Source organism: Vigna unguiculata, chromosome 7 (assembly GCF_004118075.2).
Source record: "Vigna unguiculata cultivar IT97K-499-35 chromosome 7, ASM411807v1, whole genome shotgun sequence".
In the NCBI taxonomy this organism is placed as follows: domain Eukaryota; kingdom Viridiplantae; phylum Streptophyta; class Magnoliopsida; order Fabales; family Fabaceae; genus Vigna; species Vigna unguiculata.
In genome coordinates this window covers 23,469,104-23,494,257 of record NC_040285.1, presented here as the reverse complement: position 1 = coordinate 23,494,257, position 25,154 = coordinate 23,469,104, and the positions used below count along the sequence as shown (strand labels likewise).

At 30.5% G+C, this 25,154-nt stretch overlaps 2 protein-coding genes across 5 annotated transcripts; both read right to left on the bottom strand.

Moving 5' to 3' along the window:
* Positions 1 to 1,164: 1,164 nt before the first annotated feature.
* On the bottom strand, positions 1,165 to 5,188 carry LOC114190616 (probable pre-mRNA-splicing factor ATP-dependent RNA helicase DEAH2). 4 transcript variants are annotated; one of them, XM_028079574.1, is made up of 7 exons: positions 4,724 to 5,184; positions 4,251 to 4,453; positions 3,054 to 4,138; positions 2,512 to 2,637; positions 2,173 to 2,411; positions 1,927 to 2,045; positions 1,165 to 1,648 (listed from the first exon to the last, which is right to left on the bottom strand). In XM_028079574.1, exons 1-7 carry the CDS (start codon positions 4,988 to 4,990, stop codon positions 1,522 to 1,524), a joined length of 2,166 nt encoding a protein of 721 aa, XP_027935375.1. In that variant the 5' UTR covers positions 4,991 to 5,184; the 3' UTR covers positions 1,165 to 1,521. The 4 variants fall into 4 exon arrangements, with proteins under 4 accessions (XP_027935375.1, XP_027935377.1, XP_027935376.1 ...); XM_028079576.1 differs by lacking the exons at positions 1,165 to 1,648; positions 1,927 to 2,045; positions 2,173 to 2,411 and having other exon boundaries at positions 2,520 to 2,753; positions 4,724 to 5,188; XM_028079575.1 differs by lacking the exons at positions 1,165 to 1,648; positions 1,927 to 2,045; positions 2,173 to 2,411 and having other exon boundaries at positions 2,520 to 2,743; positions 4,724 to 5,188.
* Positions 5,189 to 15,519: 10,331 nt separating this feature from the next.
* On the bottom strand, positions 15,520 to 17,930 carry LOC114190283 (probable glycerol-3-phosphate acyltransferase 3). The gene is made up of 2 exons (XM_028079109.1): positions 17,117 to 17,930; positions 15,520 to 16,569 (listed from the first exon to the last, which is right to left on the bottom strand). The coding sequence occupies exons 1-2, from the start codon at positions 17,834 to 17,836 to the stop codon at positions 15,679 to 15,681; spliced, it is 1,611 nt and encodes a 536-aa protein (XP_027934910.1). The 5' UTR covers positions 17,837 to 17,930; the 3' UTR covers positions 15,520 to 15,678.
* Between the last annotated feature and the right edge of the window lie 7,224 nt (positions 17,931 to 25,154).

Here is a 25,154-nt window from a genome sequence, read left to right as displayed (position 1 = left end):
GATTAAGAAACAGAAAGAATTGTGCATACGAGAGTGTCATCATCAATAATGATTCCAGGAATTAGAGTATCATCATCAACAATAATTCCAAGAAAGGTAAATGAAATGCATACCTTGGTTGAAGTCACAGACAGAGAAAACAGAAACACAATGGTGAACGCCGCGAAGGGTGCGCCGGACAAGGGTTCACTGAGAAATTGTTGAAAATAAACAAGAAAGAAGGTAAGAGATGTTTTAGAAAACGAAACCGTTATTTTAATTCGAATTATAACCGTTAGATTCAAAACCACTGTCGGTTCGATGAGTTGACACATGTAAGGTTAGGTGAGCGTAATAAATGAAGATAGAAACGTCATGTCATGGATTGAATTTGGAGATACGGCAGCTTTTCACAGTGCAAACACAATGAAAAGCTGGAGGGCTGTGTACTCTCCTGGATTTCAGCTCGCCAAGCTCGGAAGCATTGAACACCTCGGACAGCTCGCCGAGCTCAGAAACCCTTGTAATCAAAGAATATCGCTCATCATGATTTTTTGTAACTGACGAATAGATATTCCCTCTTTCTAGGAATATCATCACGCGAAGTTATCGGAAGAAGTTACAGAAAGATATAGTGGAGGAAGTGGTTAGCGAAAAGCCAGAAAACAAAGTAACTGAAGGAAGAAAGGACCTGATAAATCAAGGACTAGAAACAACAGTTTGAAAAAGAAAAAGAGAGGAAAAAAAGAAAGAAAAAAATCTCTAAATCTGGCAAAATCCCGGCGGGGAACACTAATGTATAAAGTAAAAAAAAAGTATCATCCAATATTTAATATAATTCCAGTACTTTTCTCTCAATTATTTAGAGTCCATTTCTAATATTCCGATTGAATGGGAACTGATTCTTTAAATTTCGAAAAAATTGAAAATATGATTAAAAAACATCCTCTAAATTTCGACCAAATATGTCAAACACAACTACCTCGACCTTTCTTTTACTGTCTTTCTACTCAGCAAAGGCATAGAAAGGGAATTTATATTTATTTTATCATCCATCCGAACAATTTTTTTATATTCCATTTTTCTTTTACTTGCTTCTTATTCAATCCGTTTCATTTCATTCCTGTTTATTTCTTATTCTATTATAATACAAACAAAGCATTAACAACCGACGCACAAGTTCTATTTAAGAAAAATGAACACCACTTTATTTCGAAGCATTTGATACCAACATTTATCTTTTTCAGAAAAATGAAAATAGTACACTGATGCGGCGTCTAAACCAAAAGAATGAAAGAAGGCATGGAATAGTCAAAAGTAACAACAGAAGGTCGACGAATATAAAACATTACTAATACACTGCTGCTAAATAGTACAAGAAATAGCCTATTTTTTCCTCGCTTAAATTAACAATGAATGTCTTTCAGAGGTGGTAATAAATAAAAAGGTAAACATTCCTCTGACGAAATTTTGATGTCAAATTGCAGGAGACTAAAGGTCCAATTCCAATCCAAAGGGAAAAAAGGCGTGGATGGTAGGACTTCACTTACGACTTCTGGCTTCGTCTTTTTCCTTCTCTCGCTTCTTGTAAAGCTTTTCAAGAACACGCTTCGCTTCACATGGTGGAAAATTCGACAGATCATAGTAATGTGGGGCTATATCCACCAACCTGTTCAACATCAATTTTTCGGAAAGCTAAGTATATATCTAATTAACATCATGTCAGTTTGTCTTGCAACTTGGCACAAGAATAAACTTTACAATATAAAACTACCATATAATTAATACATTACTTTAACCGTTCTTTTCCTCAAAAGCAGGTTCCCTTTAAATATCAAAGTACTACCATATAGATGAAATGCGTTTATGTTTAAACATTTCAACATTGTTAAACTCAATCTTGGCTACAAAAGCAATCCAGATACTAAAATCAAACAAAATCCTTACCATTCTCCACGTATATCTGTGACAGTTCGAATAAAATTCCGACTAGTAAGAACATATTCATTATAAATTACCCACTCCGGTTTGTGGTCCAGGCAATTTGATGGATGCAAGTGCACCACCTACTCAGAAAAGAAACATAAATCATTAATATAAATATAACCTTCCAGCATACACGATAGTTCTTTTAGTAGTGAAAACAAAATGAGAAGGGAAAACATAAAATACAAATAGCAGCCCTTAACAGACCTGGTTGTCTTTCACCGTCAGGTAATGTCCTGTCCGTTCCAGATGAGCCACCTGCATGAAATAGCCAGCTAGCATTGCCTTTCTTATGTTGACATAGTAATCACGGCTATTAAAATCAGTGCTGCATAACTTCAGGTTAAACCGAGCCATGATTCGCACTAGTTGTTGTCTAACATTATCTGCTGCTTTCAACGCCCTGTGATTAACGAAGTTATCGTAGCACCAAGAAGGGTCCTCATCTGTAAAAGCCATTCACATACAATTAATAAATGCGAAAATATAACAAATTAATAGCAAGAATGTGATGGTTTAAAAAAAAGGTAGCATAATAGTGCTTACTATTTTGCTTGTACGCATGGTATACATTCAAGAGCGTGAGGTGATCTCCATCAATGTGTCCAAACCTAGCTTTTGCTTCATCCGCAGCTTTCTGTGCCTCCCTAGGCCGGACAAAGCAATTGGGTACTAAAGAAAGAAATGATTATCACAGAGGAGGCCCACGGAAGGTCAGCAGATGCATAGAGGCGAGACCACACCATTTTCTTCATGAGATTGAGAGAATACTGAGAAACTGCAACTATCTGCATCAGCATTTACTTAGAATCCTATGGTGCATGCCAACCGGGGGCATGGAACCCAGAGAAGACAGTTGCTGATGACTACCTAACAGGACATGTTCCACTAACCGCATCCATGTGCAACTAAACACACGGGTAAGCAGTCAAACATCCCCATCATATGCACAATATTGCCTTTGTGCATGTGTTACATGTGCAATTGCGGGGCATCCCTTCAAAGTGGAGCCCGGCAAACCTACAACCCCTTACTATTATGGTTGGACTCTAGACAGACACAAAAACAACTAAATAAAGGAAAAATACCTGATAGCATGGCAGAAACAGAAAGAATCTCATTTGAACAGTTGAATTCAGGACTAACAACGAGCATCTTCGACATCTGAGGGTCCAGTGGAAATTCACTCATAATCTCACCCAGCTTAGTTAAGTTTCCATCATCATCCAGAGCACCCAAGTAATTCAACACTTCCAGTGCTCGCATCAAGGTCTCTGGGGCAGGAGGGTCCATGAAATCAAAATGCACTAAATCGTCTATACCAAGTTTCTTTAAGGTAAGAACAGTGTTGGCTAGATTAGATCTCAAGATTTCAGGGTAGGTCTGTGGCTGAAGATCATTATTGAAACTTCTTTCAGTATAAAGTCGAAAACATTTCCCTGGCTGAGTTCTTCCAGCACGCCCAGATCTCTGATGAGCACTAGCCTTTGATATTGGAGACACCAACAAAGACTCGACACGGACCCGAGGGTTGTAAACCTTCTGCTTAGCAAATCCAGGGTCAATAACATAGACTATACCATCAATTGTCAACGAAGTTTCTGCTATATTTGTTGATATCACAATCTTCCTTCCAGGTGGCCCTCCCTCCTTTAGTGGAGGTGGAGCTGGCTCAAAAATCTTCTGTTGCATAGCAGGAGGAAGGGTAGAATACAAGGGAACTGCTTTCACAGGACCCACCTGGTCTCCCAAATTTGATATTTCTTTTGATATTTTGCGGCACGCATCCTCAATCTCTTCCTCTCCTGTGAGAAAAACAAGTATATCTCCCGGAGGTTCACACATGTGTATCTGCACCACAGTCCTAATAGCAGCCTCCAAGTAATCCCGCTCTGGCTCCTGAGTATAGAAGATTTCCACCGGATGTAGTCTTCCAGGAACCTTCATAAGTGGGGCCCCATTAAAGTAGCCCTGGAACTTTTCAGCTTCAAGAGTTGCACTCATAACAACCAACTTCAGGTCAGGTCTATTTCTAAGCACTTCCTTAAGAAGACCAAACAGCACATCGGTAGCCAAAGTCCTCTCATGTGCCTCATCAAGAATAATTACTTTGTATCGTTCCAAAAGTGGATCCGTCATCGCTTCTCTCAAAAGCATACCATCTGTGAGATACCTATTAGCGGCATAGAAAAACATAACATTCCATTAGCAATAAAAGAACACAATAAAAAAAAAACGAAAGTTGCAAAGCAAGCTCTGAATCAATTTTGTAAAATATAACATACTTCAAAACTGTTCTGGCGCTACTGCAATCCTCAAATCTGATGCTGTAACCAACCTCTTCTCCAATATTCACGTCCATCTCCTCAGCCACACGCCTGGAAACAGACATCGCAGCCACTCTACGAGGCTGAGTACACGCAATCATCATCTTTCTACGTTTATCAGGGCTTTCTATATCCACAGCTTCCAAAACAAACTGAGGAATCTGTTCCACAGGAACATAAAACAAAAGACAATAAGAAACGTGCCACATTAAAATACAGAACAGAACCAACACAAATATAAACTCACAGACAAGATAACCAATAATATCTGACAATGAATCTAACATCCACACCTAGTCCGCTACGTACAAGTTGTTACCTACACTTAGTGTTTTAAACAGAACGCTCCCTAATGTCTTGAAGTTACTCCTAGTACTCTATAAACATTGCAGAAGGTAAAGCAAAAGCAATAGAAAGAATTAGAAACTGACCTGAGTGGTTTTTCCACTACCAGTTTCACCAACGAGAATGAGAGTCTGGTTATCCTTCAAAACCTGCAAGAACTCCTCCTTCTGGTGCCAAACGGGGAGGGTCTTCCTCTTCTCCAAAATATCGTGATACCTCTGCGAATAAGGCTTCCCGTTCCATCGGTTGATGAGGTTGTTAGCGACGATTCCGCCGTTTGATTTGGCCATCTTAGCGACAGTGTCGTCCACCACGTCGAACAAGCTTACCTTCCTCTTCCTCTCCGTACCCATCAAAACCCTAATCCTAATCCCCCAACCACCCGGCACAATCCTTTCGCAAATTCCGTAATAATAAATTAGCAGCTCTCAGTGGAAGCTCCTAGAAACTAGAAGCAGGTTGAGGCCAAGCCAGGCCAGGCCAGGGCTACACTATGTTACGGTGCAATTCTCTATTATATATAAAGTCCAAAAAAAAATGAAAGAGGAATGTACCATGTGCTCTGAGATTACCAACTATAACAGACCTAGTTAGCCGACAACGTTCTAAGAGGGGTACGTTTTTTATTTGGGCCTGCTCGCTTAATCTTTGGTGCCTTGGATCTTACGCCGTACTATAATGGGCTTATGCACTTAGCAGCTCCACCCTCAAAATGGGCCTGGGCTTATATCTCCAATTGGATTATTTCTTCCTGCACCTCAAAAATAAAAAGTCAAATTTGCTCTCATTTTCTCTCCTCCTCCACCTTACCTCCACCCCATCTTCTTCCACCTCCACCTTCATCCCATCTTCTTCCTCCACCTCCATTTCATCTTCTTCTTCTTAGTGCAGCCCCTTCATTCAACCAACCACATAGAGCACGTGCGTCATTCTCTTGAGACAAATTTCATATTACCTTCGAAAGATACATTTTGAATTGTATAATTTAAAATTCATTTTTATTTTACATTCTGAATCGTATAATTATACAGTCTAAAATATAAAATAAAAAATATATTTTAAATTAAAATGCAAATTTGGATTGTGTAATTTATGTAATTCAGAATTAAAATGAAAAGAAAGAAGTAAAATTATAATTTTAAAATATATGGAGTGCGTAAGAAAGTATGGAGGTGAAGAAAGAATTTTCCCTCCAATTGGACCAATTCACAATTTTTCCGACACCTCTACTACGTTTGTTTAGAAGAAGCACGAATTGGCCCAATACCAGCGAAGAAATAAAAATTGTTATTTGGTTTCTATTCGTATGAAGAGGAAATTTTTTTCATTTGATGATATTCGTATTCATATAGAATTTGTTTACTATTGCCAGTTTTGTTATTTGGTTTCTCTGTATGGCACTCATAATTATAACAAAAATAATAATAATGGTTGATTTGCGTTGACGAGGATAATGTTATGTGTGTGAAAGTATTGAGAAGGGAAAATGTTGGATGTAGGAAGAAATAGTGGAGTGACGTGGATGGGTGAGAAGTATGAAAATTGTATAAGCAACACAACACAATCATTTGACGTGGATGGCTCTCTTGTACGGTCATAGGTTGAAAGTAGAAACTAAACATACAAAATCTATGGCTACGCCTCTTACAAGAAACTAGTTTGAAAATGAAAGGATTATGAAACGCCACCAACCATTTCTTTGTACTTTTTTGGGAACCATAGCCACATAGTTAATACACATTCATCAAATTACTGTTTCCTAACCATTCAAATATCAAATATCAAATATCAATTTCAAATTTGATTTATTCAAATATATGTAGATAACAATAGTCTAAATTGGTACAACGGTCTTTATTGTTAACCGTGTGAATATATTTTCTTGCATTGAAAATTCTAACGCGTAAGAAGCAGCCCAATAACATTTCTAAACATTAATTGGACCTGTTGTAATCTAACTTAAATACCTCTAAAACATTTTCTACTGGACAAATCAAATTTTTTTATTGGACCATTTTTATTATATAAGTTTTACACTGAATAAAGATAAGAAATGGTTTCTATAAAACTTTCTCATTAAGATATCTTCATATGATGTAAAAAAATAAGATTTTGAATCTTAAGAATAAAAAGTTATCTTTATTTTAAAAATATATTTTTTAACAATTAAATAAAATGTTAACAAGCATGTGAATCTCATAAACTTTTTCTATTAAAATAAAAACTTCAAAAACGTTTTAAAAAAATGTGACATAATAAAACTCAAAAAAGTAATTAAAACATGATAAAAATGAATCTTATATTTAAAACAAATCGTAAAAGTTGCTTTAGTGAAGTATTCAAGTCATACTTTGTTTTTAGGTGGGAATAGGGATATTTTGACAGACTTGTCAAACATTTTACTTTCATTAAATTTCTTTAAGAAGTTTTCAAAATAAATCATTTTCCATCATTGTTAGTTGGACAAATTATAATTGGTTGATGATTCTTTTACCACAAATCTACACAACATGAGTATGTTTCTCGCTTTAGACTTTCTAATGTGTATGCATAAGTATCTTAAACATTTAAAAGTCAACACAGTAACAACAACCTCCCTCAAGGTTTTCTACTATTTCAAGATTAGATGAAGAAATGAAAGCAAAGAATTCAAAATGGCTAATGGGCTAGTAAAGTTAAATTCCTCCATAGTACACATTTAAGAGGAAGAGGAAGTACGTGTTGTAATACTTAATGCGTTTATATTCACTGTACTTAACAACTTATTCGTGTTGTATTGTACAAGTCTCCATGATAAGAATTTTTGAAATATTTTGAGGATCTAAAAAATAATTATCTTTTAATAGAGTAAATATACCCAGGATATTATAAAAGAGATATAAGATAGAAAAGAGAATGAGAGAAATAGATGAAATGAAAGTGTGTAGTGTATTAGGTGAGCATGAACCTCTATTTATAGAGGTTGAAGATGGTTCAAAATCCACGATCTATTAAGAAATTCATGTTAACACCCAATTTTATCCGAGGAATAATTTATTTTCAAAAAAACAAAAAAAAATATTTTTTTAGTTAATGATAAATAAAAAGAGTGAAATATTTTTTTTCAAACATTTTCAAATTTTAATTTTAGCAAAAAAAAAAAGAGATGAAAAAAATAAAAAAGGGAAAGAAAAAGAAAAAGCCTAATTTATTTTTAATTATCATACTCTTTCTCATTAGCCTAACAACCAACACATTTTCGTCCTTACTCTTTATTTTTCTACCCTTTGTTTTTATAGGGAAAATAATGATATAATTAATGTGTAGATATAAATACATAGTATGAAAAGGGATCGAAAAAAAGAAAATATTTTTTACACTTATCTCTTTCTTTCTCATTATCACTTAGACAAACACTATTTCTTTTATTTTTACCTCTTTTGGGATAAAAAATAAAAATCTTATGGAAGGAGACAAAATTAAAAAAAAAAAGGTAGTTAAGAAAAGAGTAAGATTAATGGAGAAGAAGAATAATTAAAAAAGTTACTCGAGTTTCTAAATTAGTTTTTAAGTTAGTTTCTAAATAATTATGACTAATTATAAATTTTTATTTATAATAATAACTGTTTTAGTAACCAATAAATTTTAATTTTGTAAATTAGTATCTAAATGTTACTATAGTGACTAACTATTTTTGGTCATTAAAATTGGTTTCTATTGAGTTAACACAAGATAAAAGGTTCAAATTAAAAAAAAAAAAAAAAGAGGAAAACTTATTTCATACCTTATGTATTGTAATCTAAAATTGCAAGATGAACACCAAGAATTTGGGAGACCTAAAGTAAACTTAAGAATGTATTTTTTTATTTAAAATTTATTTTTTGAGGTTTTCTTATGAAAAAATATCTTAATTACTTTCATTTAATTTTACACTTTTCTCCAATTTCAACTTATAATTATGGCTTATTTTATTAGAGATTTCATCTTCATTATCACCAAAAGCAAAACCCTAACATAGTTAATAGTTCTACAATTCAATCTAAGCAAAAATTTCACTTCTACTCAAAATATATGCAGAAAAACTTCCGAAATCCATAAATTTAAAAGTATCGAAAAATAAAACTCGACAAAATAAACACATTTATAGTTCTAATACAAATCCAACAAATAGAATAAAAATAATAACCACACAAATACAAAGACAAACATACTAACTAGAAATGAGGATAAAGATAAGTACACACAGACAACATGGAATTCAAGAAATGAATTTGTCAAAACTCTCAAAAGATATAATAGAAGAAAACAATAAACAAGGAGTGAAATCAGTCAATAGAAGACACGGAAATATAAGAGAAGAAAATCAAAATCAAAATGAATTATAAAAAATTATTAATATTAAAAAAGTTGAGGTTATTTTTTTAAATCTAAAACGAGTGTTTTACTTGGTTCACTTTTTGAATGTATATGTTTATAGATGTCTAATATTTTCTTATGATCACAAAATTCAAATTTCCAAACCATGAGAAACATTATATTTAAATGTGAAGCAAATTTATGGAACAAAAATTGATTAAGCCTTATTTGTCTGATCTACCAAAATGGAAAGAAAACAAAGTGGGTTCATTTTCCCACTATTATACAAAGGAAATGGGGAATACAGGAATCATTGGATTTTTGGACTCAAAAACATTCTCTACAGGCTCATTTATCATGGAATATTTCTTTTTCATTTACAAATCCATTTTTGACAATGTTTATTTATTTTTAGTCATTTGCCAAAAAATGCTACAGTAGATTACACCAAAAGGAAAAAAAAAGTTATCTGACACCACTAAATCGTAAAAGGTATATTATTATCAAAAACAGAAAATCCTCTTTAAATAACGTGTTAATCACTCAGACATGTGTAACTAATCTTGTTTTGTTCGATTGCTATATTAATATTGATTGTATCTTATTGAACCATAGACAATGTACAATTAACTTCCCATCAACTTAATATTTATCTGCCATATCCCATTAATCTACATAAAGAAATAGCTCAATACAATTTAAGCAACTAACCAATTATTTTAAATAAAAATCATTCAAAACAGCTGAAATTGCTAACAATAATATATTATTTCCTAATAAAAATTGATTAAATATATATGTCAGAACTTATATTAGTTGATTTAATTGATTATATGTGTGTTAATGATTCTTACAAGTCCACGATAAACAAACTAATTGGTTATCGAACAGCTTAATAAATTAATTTGACTTTCATTAGTTTAACATGAATACAACAAACACATTATTGAAGATTATTAACGTGAATATTTATTTAATTATTGAATTAAAATCTCAGTGCCTTGTATCAACCAACACTCAAGAAAAACAAAATCATAAATGACAAATATAACAAATTTTAACAAATGAAAAATCTGTTGCTTTTTTTATCGAATAATTTTAAGACACAAATACGACTTAGAAAAATGTAAGAAAGTGGAAGAGACCAGTTTTCCAACTTGAAGAACTAAAATTTCAATGAAACCCTACCTACGGACCCCAACATGTCTCTACCATCAATAGTCATCTATTACGTTTTTCTTTTTATATCTCCCAATCACAATTATAAGGATTGTTAACATTATGGAAGTAGGTTGGAAGCATATTTTAATAATTAACTATATTTTCGATTTAAGCATAAAAAAAACTAGGATTAAGAAGCTAGGGAGTAGATTGAAATTTGATTTCGAGTTCAGATTAGTTGGACTCAATGGCGGCAGGATGTACATATTTGACTTTATTAGTCAAATATGATTACATTTAATACCAGAAACTTTACTCTTAAAAATTATTATGTTATTTATAACAATTTTTATACATTGCGGCTATATAGTAGGTAAAATATATGAATTGAAGTGTAAATTTAAATTGAACCAAATTTTAAAAGCAATTTAATTGAATTGATCTAAATTAATTGAACTGAAGTATAATTTTAGTGAATTAAAATATTTTAAATTGTTGCTATATAAATTTTTTTAATTATTATTTATGAACACCTTTTACTTTGAAATATATTTTTTAATTTTATAAAATTTAAACCTAGAAATGATTTTATTTTCAAAGAGTAAATTACTATGACAATTTGGTGTAGTACTTTTTAGGGTTAAATATGTTTTTGGTCCCTTAAGTTTCAGTGAATTTTGGAATTAGTCTCTCTTTGAAGTTTTATACAAATTTAGTCCTTTATCTTTAGAAATGCATGGATTCATTTTTACTAAATTGTGTTAAGTTTATTTGACATTTTAAACACATTTTATGATAATATTTGAGTTAACATTGAAACTAAAATGTGTCAAACGGTGTAAAAAATTCAAAAACTATCATCAAATGTGCTTGAAACGTCAGATAAACTTAACAAAATTTAGTTAAAATGAATAAATTTACGTATTTTTAAAGATGAAGAATTAAATTGGTCAAAAGTTTTAAAGATGAACTAATTTCAAATTTCACTAAAACTTGAGAAACCAAAAACATATTTAACCCTATATTTTAAAATAACTTATTTTTTTATATGATTCAATTCAGTTTAATACTAATTTGATCCTATTCAAATATTTTTAAAGAAGAATAATTATAATAATATAGTAATACGTTCTTTAATAAACTTAATTATTTTTTGTAATTTCCTTAATTAGCAGATTTGACTGAGAATTACAATAAAATCATGACATATCAGCAAGTTAATTTTCATTATAAATATATTTAAAATAATCTTTTACTATAATTTATTAACATGTTTTAACAATAAACAGAAATAAATATAGGTTACCGAGTACATATCTAGTGGCGCAGTGCAGGACAATTACTTGCGAAAAGTTTGCGGGTTATATGCAAGTGGAAAGTTTCGTATCAACTAAGTACTTAATAATGGTCCACGATTTTTGACTTATCGTATTTATTAAGCGGAAGTTAAGTAGCATCTACGCTTAGATATATAAGTCGTACCCTTTTGACTAATTGTGTACCTTGTTGGCTACAATATAGGAATTAAAGGTACTTATGATTTGATTTACCTGATTTTTTTCATCAAAAATATTTCAATTAAACATAGAAATTTAAATACAACATGGTTTAAGTTTACTTTAATATAAAATTTAAATCAAGCAACACCATTATTATTTTACATTTTGATACAGTTCTTTTTGTTCTACAAAAGTGTGGTTAAATATTTTTTAAAATTAATAAACATTTTATACCACGCTTGTTAACTAAGATATATATGTTATGACTTTTTCCAAATAGTTTCCTGTTATATATCATTATCAACTTTGACATTTAAGTCTAACACTCAATGGTTTATAATCATTTGTTATCTTATAAAAATGTATTAAAAATAAAAAATACAAAATATGACAAATTACATTAAACTCATGATAACGTTTACATTTTACGAAACATATGTAATATAAAAAAAAAACTGAAAGTAAAACATTAAATTATTTATATTATTTTAAAAAAATTAAGTTAGTTAACTTATCATCATTCTTATAAAAAATGTGTTTGAATTACGTATGCTTACAATATAAACACCGACACCATCTCTTTTTAATATAATTTTAATTTTATGTTACTCATTAAAATTTCATTATTGAAAACTATATACAATTTCTTTATCCAGTTTAATACATACAAACATGTAACTATAATACAATTAAACTATAGCAAAATCTTTAATATACACTCATCGATTATATTTAATATATTTCATATATAATTTAACATCAATTACACAAATAATCATAATCAATATAATACATATGTGTGTGCTTTTAACACTGAATATAATATAATTCATGTAATATATATTGGGTTATATATATTTTGTCATATATGGGTTATAGTCATGGTCATTGAAAGATTGTAATCGACATATATATAATTATATGACATTAGTCTTACACATATAAGGTTTTTGACACCATTTTAACCCCCAAAACCTTAAAAGTAATGCTATTATGGGTCTTTATTCTTATATAGTGTTTAACTTTGTCTATTTTATCCAATGTGAGACTTTTGACTCACACTTGAACTATTTCCAACAATATATATATATATATATATATATATATATATATATATATATATATTATATTATATATTGTATATAAGTTCATAAATAATGTTAAATAATGTGAAGTTTTTGTTTTTTTTTTTTGCATTGATTGAAATAAAATTGCTATCAAAATTGATATTCATGTGAAAGTGTAAATCCGCGTATAAGATATAGATGAAGTGCATTTACATTGTGGATTTTTGTTCAAGATTAAATCACGTGTTGAGTAGGTGGAAGAAGCCTTATGAATTTTTACAAAGCTTATAAGTGCATGCATTCACATTCAAAACCGTTGGCCAGGGTTATTATTTTATACTGGCACAGACTCTGTTACTGCCATGGATGCAGAAGTTTCGCTACAACTTTCTTCTGTGGCAACTATTTCCGCATCAAAGTTCTTTGCAACACAAACAACATGTGCATTTGCGCATACATAGAAACTCGAATACAAGAGATAATATAAACAACTGAATTACGATAATCTATATATGTTAAAGAAACACTGACATCCTTAACTTCTTTCAACATTTTCTTTTACAAAAGTAAGAGGACTACCCATAGTTAATATTTTATCTTTTACTTAAATATTATATGAAAATATCTCTGACTAATTGAAGCGTTTATGCTCCAATAGTGTTTATCATTGCTTGCCATCGCTCTATCTTATACTATTTTTTTGTGTTCGGTTGAGCATTTTAAGAGAGCAGCATTCATTATTTAGAAAGAAATAAAGATATTTTTTCTGTGACATCATATAGAGTTCGTGGAGGAGAAACGCATATCACAGATATTTCAAACTACTCACAGTTAAATGGGTTGAAGTGGTTTGTTTCAATTATAAATTTTCAATATATATAATAAGACTTTAATGTGTATAAATTTATAAAAAAATTACCCTATCAGTGTAAACAACTCTTAAGATTGTTATAACAAAACTAGATGTGTCAAAATGGGTTGGACCCCAGACCCAACCCGACCCATCACGGGTTCCAACCGAATTGGGTTAAAAATTTCTTACAAATTTTAATATGAGTTGATTTTTAACTTGAACCACTTAGACCCGACTCTTCTGGGTTGTATCCATGTGGTGAGCCGCGTTCACTCACCAAGAGACAAATAAAGGGTCACATAAGTATTTGTTGTTAAGTTACACTTTACATTTGGGTCATGTTAGGTTTTTTTTAGCGAACACATAGATAATTTGTGTTTTTGTGATTTTGGTTTATATTTGAATTGTATTAAGTTTATTTAAATTTTAATTAAAATTATAATTTAGTTTTGATTGAAAAAATAAAAAAAAATTTAATTAAATGAGTTTGTGAGCCAACACGTTTAACTCACCAATCCGCAGTGGGCCAGACTGGATTTAAATTTTGTGGGCCAGACTGGATTTAAATTTTGTTGACCCGCTAATAAGTGAGCCGGGTTGAATTGACTCACTAACTAATCAATCCATGGTGTGGTGTGGTGGATCGAGTTGGACCAGGCCGACTTACCCGTTTTCACAGCTTTAAACAAAACTTATACCATTCTTTTAAAATACGGTTCATATAAAATATGAGTAAAATTTTACATATGATTACTTCTTCTTCTTTTTTTCAAAAATACGGTGATATTTTTAGTCAATTTTTTTTGTCCACGTTTCTTTTTTCATTTTTAAAATATAAATTTCAAACTTTAGTCAAATATATATTACTGATATAACTCGTGTTGTATATGATCTACTAAAATGATTCAATATTAATTATTAAATTATATATATATTGTATTACAATTAAAAACTAATCAATATTTTAAAATAGCAAATACGTTAAAATTAATAATAATGAAAACGATGAATTACAACAAAATAGGGATTTCGTTATAAACAATTAAAGACGTGAGAACTAGATAGGGTTGTCTCTTTACAGAAAATGACTTAATAGTACATGTGGTGAAAAATATTAAAATATAAAATATATGTGGTTATTTTGAAGTCTTATCCTCTTATTTGTTTTTTCACCCAGATATTTCTTCCTTCACATCTATCATTCCGTATTAATCATCTAATCACAATTCATATATCAACTAACTAATTATTTATGGTAAGGCTTATCACATAATGCAAAGTGTCCTTCCTTGAATACCTTATCCTATGATTGAAAGCAAATCTTATATGTCAAAAAAATTCAAATATCAAATAAGGTTATTTAATCTGTTAATAATAGGTTTGTTAAGTATGAGAAGCTGCGGAGAATTCTGGAAAATAAATTAATAAATAGAAAGGAAACAGACACATGATAATTAGAAAATGACAGGTTCACTCATTGGATTAATTTTTTAGCAGCAGTATTGATGATGGGACCAGATTCAGGTGTTGAATAAATGATGGACAATTAAGGTGAGTTAAATGCATTGCAAGAGTAGTATTTCAAAATATTTCCAATTACCTCCAGAACTTCTCAAGGTTTATAAATTAGGGAGAGTATAGATAAAAAGTTTCACCTGCAAGCATTTTAAATTTGTACAAAAGATAGGTAGAACCACCGTTTCAAAGCAAATATGTCCCCTGATTTTGACTTTATAATATAGGTATCGATACGTGATAGGAAAAGGTCGTGTGTAGAGAAAGTGAGAATACAAAAACACATTAAATGAATGGGATCTGGATCTGTTAAGACCTGTAAAATGCACCCTCTAACCCACATAACACAACACAAGCGTTTAGGGGTAGCTCGATCCATTAATTTCATGATGATAATGCAGCAAGAAGGAGTATGTGTGTATAAATATAAAAGAATGAATAAATATTGATTCTGTACTACACAAGGAATTATTATAGAGAGTGAAAAATAAGAGTGGCAACAAATATCAATAGAAAGGAATAGGTGGAATTTAAGTTTTCTTTTTTATACATATTTGTCATTTTCATGACAGCTGAAGGTTGTTGGCGATTTTACAAAGAAGAATCCGTTACTAGGAGTTATTGTTGGCGGCACTCCCAGGGTTGGAAACAGTGCCTTCATTACCGGCCAACATCAAGTACTTGTCCTTGCGGGTGAGTCTGGTGCAGTGAAATCCCAACGCGGTTCCAATTTGCGATTGAACCTGATTAGCCACTTGAAATTTGGAACCGTCTTGGTCAACGTGGGTGGTGGTGGGGAAAACATGTTGCAGGAGTTGAACAGTGTAGAGAGGAGAGGGATTCATGAGAAAGAAGAATGGGTCGAAGCATTTGAATCCTCCAGCAGTGGTTCCGTGAAACATAGTAACGTGGGTATCAACTGCGACGGGGACAATCTCGTCGCACATTTCGGAGAACAGAGGGCTGAACCTCAATAAATAGGGTTCTCTACAGGTGGTCCCCTCCGGACACACCACTAGGTCACCTTGACCCAGCAAATGTTTCATCATTGTGGCATCCTCGTTGCGGTTTCTCGTTAACCGCACCGTTTTGATTGGAGACAGCACCTCAGACATCCTGCTTAGACTGTATGTCACTGCACTCAAGTTCTTTTGCAGGGAGAAAGAGATGTAGAGAGGGTCTAGCAATGTTCGGTGGTTACAAACATAGAGATTATTATTTTTGTTATTACTATTATTATGGTGGGTGCGTGATGTTGTGAGACGTAGGCCAGTGGCGACCAACAGGGGTGTTGAGATGTTAAATGGGAGTGAGAGGGCTAAGAAAATGCGAATTACAGAGAGGATAATCCCGTAGGGGAGCCACATCAGGATTGCTATGGACTCCATTGGAGTGGGTCTCAGTGCTAATCTTCCATCATGAAAAATAAGGGTTCTTGGGTATCTCTCCCTTCCAAGCTTTTGCCAGCTTCTTTTGTCTGCTTCTGACACCACCACCATTTCCTATTTATTGTTCAGAAGGACAAAATAACATGTCAGTTTGAAATTTTTATACCTCTCACCCAAAATACATAACCACCACTGCATGGAATAATACATGCATATTTTTTCATTCAAAAACTTACCCACGCTCCAGGAGTTTCAGTAACAAACACAAACAGCGCATGAGAAACCTAAACAGTTACCGAGACTGCATACAAAAGTATATATGCTCACAAAGTCTACTAAAGAACGTGTTATTAACCTCCCGTTGAGTGAATAGATCATGAAGTTTAATTCTTCTGCACTTTTTTTTATCAAATTAGTTATAAATAAGTTTATACTTTTAATGCAATATTTCTTTGTTAAGAATGTACATGATTGCTTAAGGTGAAGGAATTCAAAACTTGTATGTACACCTGAAAAAAGTTGTTATTTTATTTTAAATTTATTATAAGAAACCGTTGTTATGGTTATTAAAAAAATGTGATTGTCAAAAAGATAATTTTTTTTTTTTTTTGCAAAAAAGAAACAACATACGTAACTTAAAAGGTAGGGAAAAGGGAGAAACCTTGCAGTGAGAGAAAAATTGATGGTCCCGAGGATTGTTGAGACTTGTAATTCCGATCATATCAGAACATCCTTTTCCTTCTTTAAGTAGGTCTAAGACATGCGCAGTTTTGTCGACGTTGTCCATGAAACCCAGGTAGTATCCACAGAACATTTTGAGCTCTCTTCCTACGACGAAATCGATCTCCAGATATTCTCTCAAGAAACTTTCCACCATGACTCGAGGGAGTTTGGTCACACCCACTTGCTTCCCTCCTTTTTTGAGTGTCTCAAACATTTCAGCACCAACGTCTTCCAAGAAGAATTTTGGCAGCACGGAACGTCCCACTCTGAAGCTTGATGCTTTCATCCCGAAGAAGCATGTCATCACCATTATCTTCAACCCCATCTCGCTCCCTACTACGCAAACAAAAGGGTATAAAAGAACCAACACTATGGCCCTCAGGAGCCCTCCCGCTTCAAAGGCCACTAGCATGAAATATGGAAACAGAGAAGAGGATTTCAACAGAGCATTTTCCACATCAAACACCAACGTCTGATCGTTGAGGTCTGATCTGTGAAGGAGAGAGGAAAATCTGGGATATTTGAACTGTGTTGCACCCGAAAAAGAATTGCTAATTGTTCTGTAGAACCGAATCAGGTTCTTGAATTGTCTAAAGAGAAAACGGTACCAGAAAAAGAAAAAAGACTTGAAGAAAAACGCTCTCAACAATTTAGCCATGGAAACTAAACTATCGATATGGGACTTAACTCAACTCAACTCTACTCAACTCAACTCAACACGTTTCTAGCTGCTATATGCTGCCATTCTCAGTAGGGAAGCCTTGGTATTTATAGAACTATACGGATACCTTAACCATACCTTAACGCCCATGTTTTTGTGCTGTTATTACGATATTGACATCCTATTTTGTTCAGCTAGAAGTGGTCTCACATGGTTTGCCAACTACGCTTTTTCTATTACTTTTTGTGTTGACCAATTCCCCAAGTCCATTATAGTGTTTGCCAACTTTTTTCGGCGTCTTCACTCGTTTAGTAAATATTACAAAAAAGTTTAACTCTCGTTGACTTGAATCACCACCTTCAGAGTTTATAAGAAAAAAATGAAACTCGTATAGTACTATATGCTTGTGTGCTGTAACAATAAATTCCTTTGTCGGCACCACGCTTTCAAGTGGCATTATGTGTTAAATGGTTTCACCAATTATTGTATGGTAAAGGTTTTCACAAATGATTCATTTCCAACAGCAATTAATTGAAGATGGCGAATATAGATGAATTTAGAAGAAACTTGGACAAGCCGTAGCTGTCAAAAATTGGGTAAAATATCTAAAAACAAATGATGGAAGTCTTCAATGTGGAAACTTATTCCTGTTGCTCTCAGTAAACAGCAACTTTGAATACACGCTATTAAATGAATTTTGTGTAAGTTTAATTTCATTAAAAATATGTGGATAAACTTTTTAGTATGATATAAATAGAAATCAGCCGAAATATATGTATGAAAGAGTAAACTAAAAGAAGCATTGACAAGTTTTTTTCATTTTTTACATTATCTCTTACTCGTAGTACAGGAATGACAAAGCGGATTCAGTTTAATAGATTGACCCATATTAATCCATTACAATTTGGCAGCACGATCTGTTATTTATACTTGTTAACCTGATTTAATTTATCTACCAATTTTAAAATTAAAATTTAAACTAAAAAATAATGTCAAAATTTGTTTTTTTATTATATTATTTGAAAGATGTAAATCTAGTTACCATTTTCTTATTATAATTTGTGTTTTTTTATTGTTTTAAATTCTTATGAAATTGATATTAAAAAAAATAATTCTAAACTGACTATCGTTAACATAAGTAATCTATGTTTAGGAATAATATTTTAAAAAATCAAAATAATTTATTTAATACAAAAGATAAAATAATATATTTTTGAGGTTAATTACTTGCATTCTTTAAATTTTATCATTTTCATTCAAAAAGTTGATTTCAATCATTTAAAAATAACAACTTCTTCTTCCGTTATATAATTATTTTTTGTTGATAATAAAGAAAATAATATTTGCATGATCTATGATGTAAAACGATTTTGTCACGCAAAGGGCATGTTCTCCCCACACCCATGAAGCACTTTTTCAAAATTCCTTGTGATTTAAGTTTTTTAATGACCAACTCATTGAAGATCTAAAACCCTTGTGGCTAAGGTTTTTAATGCACACCTCAATGAAGATATCGTAAAAGACTTATATGATATAGTTATAAAAATTTATATGAAGTGGGTAAAAATATAATTTGAACAAAATTTTAATTGGTTGTCAATTAAATTATATATATCTTGGTCGAGGTCTTTTTTTTATGATTACTTGAAGAGTTTATAAAAAAAACAAGTTGGTTCATTACAATAGATATAATAAATATTAGCATATTTTAGTTTTAGTACGTAGTTTTGTTTTTCTTCTTATGTTCCTTAATTTCTTTCTATTCACGAAATGTAACTGAATACATGATATGAAATCTGTTTGCATACATGAAGAAGTATCTTCTTTTTTTTTATGATAATAACAAGGTAGCTACATACTGTGCTAATGGATTATAGTACTCCATATAAATATATGTATTCTTTGCGGATAAAATAATATTTTGTTTTTAATAGAATAAAAAAAAGCTACACGTTTAGAAAAATAATTTATTAATTTTATTTAAACTTTGTTAATGATAATTTAATTAATTAATTATATACATACATATATATATATATATATATATATATATATATAATATTTAATAGCTATCATTTTTGTTTACTAAAAGAAAAATTAATGTAAATATGTAATTATTCCTTACAAAATTTAAAGTTGTAAAAGTAAAACGCAAAAATAAAAGACTCTCTTCTTCGAGATTATGGTCAAATGTTCAGGGGTGTGTTTAGATTGCAGTTAGAAAAATTAAATTTGGTTGAATGAAACTGAAAATTTAATTTACCGAAAAGTTTTTATGGTTTTGTTTTGAAATCAATCCACGTTTAGAGCTCAATAAAACACAATAAAAGTTTGTCAAACATTATTATAATTTTCAATATAAAATAAATTTGGGTTTGACCTCTCAAATTGAAAACTAAACACACTACATCAAACTTGATTCTAGCATGGTCAAATGGCATGGTGGAAGGAACAATAGATATTATGATCTTCAAAGGAAGTAAAATAGAAAGTGCGCACCAAGAAAGAAAGAATAACTAATAGGCAAAGTTCAGAGGTAATAACAAAATTCTGTGAGTAAAAGAAAATTTTCAATGAAAAAGCAAACATTACGTATCATCGGTAATTATTTGTTAATAACTTTCTTGACAGATAAGATTAAACTTTTGACCATTATCGACGATAATAATTTTGTCAAAAATTTTCGACGAACGTATATTTATTGATAATTTTATATCTGTTGACAATTATAAAAAAAAATATTCATGGAAAATTATGGAAGGACATACATATCTATAAAATTACTATTTTCTTATATATATTGTCTCTCCAGTTTTCTAGCGGAAGTGGAGTTGAATAAGAAAAAGAATAAGTGAAGATAGTATTAGCTGAACATTAATGATATCACTTGGCGGGTCATCTATTCACACATGTGAAATCGAATACAAACTTACGAAACAATCTTTATCTAAGAAAATGTTTTGCATCCACCTGTCCGCGGTAGTAGTAATCCATGCGCGTATGTAGAAACTTAGAACAACTTTCAATTAAATACTACTCATATTATTCATTAACATTATATATTATTTCATATCTCTTCCTCTCCATCTTATTACATTATTCACCAATTCACCTTCATTCTTAATTTATCGTATCTTAACTCCACTATAATGTAAATCCCAAAAACTTAGTAAACTTGCTTTATTTAAACTCAATGGCTAATGGAAATACAACTTATTAGAAAAAAAGTTTTCAAAATTTAATTCTCTCCCCTCTTATCAATACTTAAAATATTGATGAATATGGATTAAACAATAATAATGCATGAGATACCTTTTATCATCCAACCATGCCTTAGATTTTGATTTGTTTTCCTTTCTCCTACGTTGTTTATTATTTCCTTATATTTTGTAACTTCTATCTCAGTTTATTTTTTATTATAATCTCGTAGTTCGATTCAGTCATTTCTTAAAAACATCTTCCCTAAGATATATATCTATGTCAAATTTACTAAAAGAAATATTGACCAATATTGATAGTTATTAATTATCTTTGCCCTTATCAACTCTTCTTTCTTTGATAATATCCGGAAAGTCACATGTTTTGTTACATCAATAATATATGACGATATTTAAAAATAATTACCAACGTAGTTGATGGATTGAAAGTAATAAAAAAATTACTACAAGACTGAAAATGAATTTAATAAGATGTTACCAACCAAACTTTTAGTGGAAAATTAAAGTTAGATTTTTAGAAAAGAAGAGACACACCATAATTTACTCTAATTATACTTAAATATCATGTCATACGTTTATGACATGATTTTTTTTCAATACTTAAAAACAGAAGTAGAATTTGAAAGATTAGAAAGCAAAGACCTATTAAATCTTACAAATATATATATTTATATTGCTTTTTATGTTTTATTTTTTAATTCATTGCCGACCTTATGAAATGAATGTAGCTCAAAAAGGCGTGTTTTTCTTGAAGTGAACGAAAGCCTCAAGACCATAATTCCAGAAACACTTCAATCCCTACAAAATATATCTAATGGCATCATGTATCCCATCCGTGAATGTTTATCGAGTAACATTAAATTTCATTGTTTTCCAAGTTTTTACTTTTAATTAATCTACTAATTTAAGATTATAAATTTGATATAACTCTCTTCTAAACCACTTGTAAAATTAGTCAGTAATAAAATTTAAAATATCAAAAATCTATTAATCAATTAATTACAAATTATATGCTTTCTGAAGATATTATTTAGAGTTATCACTTAGTTTTCAAACCTGTCCAAAACAAGTATGTAAAAAGTTTGAATGGGAAACTTTATGGTTGTTATACAGAATATGATTAAAGATGTCAATTTCACTATTATACTTTGTTGAACTATTGTAGTTAGTTATTTGATGCTTACCATTTGGGATAGGGATCTTGTCTTCTAATTAATAAAGTAGAGTATTAAGAAAGAGCATTAGGATCTACAAATAGTACAAAAGTTTTTTGAGTTTTGTTTTTTTTACTGATATTTTTGTGAGTTAGAATTTATTCTAAGAAAATTTAATAGAAATATCTAATCTCATATATATATATATATAAACTAATTTTGTGGGATTAAATTAAATTTAAAATTTAATTTTTAAGCAAACTTAATGAATTTAGGTTTAACATTTAGCGTCCAAGTAATTTTTTCAAGTCATTTTCTTTCGCCGCATAAAAAGAGACATGCATCTTGAAGAATAAAATGCAAATATTATTCGATCCGTAAATCAACCCAACTTATTATAATTATAATACATTGTTTTTTTTTTATTGAGCTTATTGTACTAGGTTGCCGTTTTTCTTAATACACTTAATCAGAGATTGATTTGTTTATATAGATTCACAAGTTTTAAACTAGATAAATTTTATATAAATCTAGAGAGAGGCATTCTGGTAATTATTAGGAAAAAAAATTTAGTGTATTAGAGTATATTTTTTTATAATTTTCTTAAAATATGAGATGTCATAAATTTTAAGGCCTATATTTTATTTAATACAAATGTTTAATATTTTTATATCATACAAATTTCAGGTTCGTAATTTATTTTATAATTGAAATAAATATTTCGAAGTCCATTCATTGAAATGTAAAACAATTATAAAAATGAAAAATATCAATCCACCGTTTGTTAATTTTTAAATATTGCAACGAGTCGTGTATAGAATATATTATATATATATATATATATATATATATATATATATATATATATTAATAATGTTTCTTAAAATAATACCAAAATGAAAATTTTGTATTTTAAGGATACAAAAACTTAATAAAAATTGACGTCATATGAATATTATATATATATATATATATATATATATATATATATATATATATATATATATATATATATATATATATATATATATATATATTATTCTATAGCATATATTCTTTGACTGGATATATTGATAATTCTATTATTCCGCATTATTATCTTACAACTATCTTTATTATTAAAAACCATAATTAAAAGAAATTAGTTATCAACACCATTTTAAGAGGTTGAACTCTAGTAAATGAAAAATAATTTATAAACACCTTGATTTTGTTCCATTTATTACATTTTTTTTTCTTATCATACGATATAACTTATAAATCTATTATTTTTATAGTTTTTATATGTAGGATGCTAATACGCACCTTTAATGTTAATGTTGCTCTAGTTTAATCACTTCTACCGGTCTAATACGCTGGATTGTATGATTGAAGTTGATTTGACTGCCTGAAATGCGATTAAAAAATCTTATAAAATAGTAAACCAATAATAAATGATAACGAAATTGGATTTTTGTCTCTGTTATTTCTTTAATTAAACTGTCTTCAAAATAGTTGAATGATCACTGATTTTAAAATAAATTAAAATTTATAAGGAAAGAAAAAAGAAAGTGTAAGTGTGTCTCCTATCTGATAACAGGAATGGAAGCAGAGCGTGTGGATGGAGGAAGAAACGGGTGTTTGAGCCGACCACGGTTTGAAATGAGCGTGAAAGAATGCGTATTGGATTGGATTTGGTGATACAATGGTAGTGATGAAGGCGATGAGGATGGGGACATAACCCAAAACCAGACAACTCTTGCGTCCCAAATTCTTACATCACATCAGAAGTTGTTGTTTGAGGAACAGTGCGCGACGTCGTTCGTTGAATCTGTCAAAGGATCCATTGTGCCGGCGCCAGCTTTTATTGTGGCGATGTGGCCATGCTCTATGGACCATTCACCATACGTCAAACATTCAAAACCCAAGGATTATGCATGGCGTCTTCCTCAATCCTACAAACGGACATCATGTACCATAATGTTTTCTCATTTTTCTACCACTTTCCACACCGTTGGTGCAGAACCTGTGAATCCTCCATTGTCGGCCAACTCCCGATATGCTCAAACTTTGACAGCATTATCCAGATAGGCAAGAGTGGCCCTCAAAACAATGTTTCAGATACACACTTATTAAGGAAATTTAATTCATGCAATCATGAATAATACAAAACTACCTCTCATTTCACGCTCACACAGGCACTTTAACATTTTATGTATTATTTTTTTTAACACTGTAAATTGTAAGGAATAATAATTTATCGTAATAAATGAAAAATAGTTTACATATTAAAATAGATTAATATGGTATGAATTTTGTTCTAATAAATTTGATATTATTTTCAAATATTTATTATAAATTTTGACTGCATAAAAATACTTACTATTGTGACGTGGATAATAAAATATTAACTACTACTTAACTTTGGTTAATCATAAAACAATTTCTTTAATTTAGAATTTTAACGTACTACATATTCTTTAATTTCCCCTCTCTTTCTTTTTTGGTTCTAACTGACGCAGAATAAACTAAATCATGGGCATTTCCAAATTTTTTAAGCCGACCGTAAAGACTTTAACTCAATCCTCGGATAAGTTAGGAAAAAGCTAGCTGTATTACGTCTTGGTGTTCTTGTTTATTAATTTTTTTATTTGATTTAGTAATTATGTAGCCGTAATAATATATATTTCGCTTTTATATATTTCAAACTTAATTCAAAAACTCGTACAGTGTAAACAGCTTTTTAGCATTTTATTTTGACGTTCTTAAATAAACGATAGCATAGCAGAAACAGATAAATGTTTTGTTCAAATGATATATGTTTAGTTTGTTTTGAAAGATGTTCACCTAAAAAATATTAAGAAAATTGTTTGACGATATTATAAAATGTTTCCAGCTCAAAAGGGTTTGCCTCTATGACTGTAATCTAGAACAAAAAATAACAAAATTTAGGGTTTGAGAAAA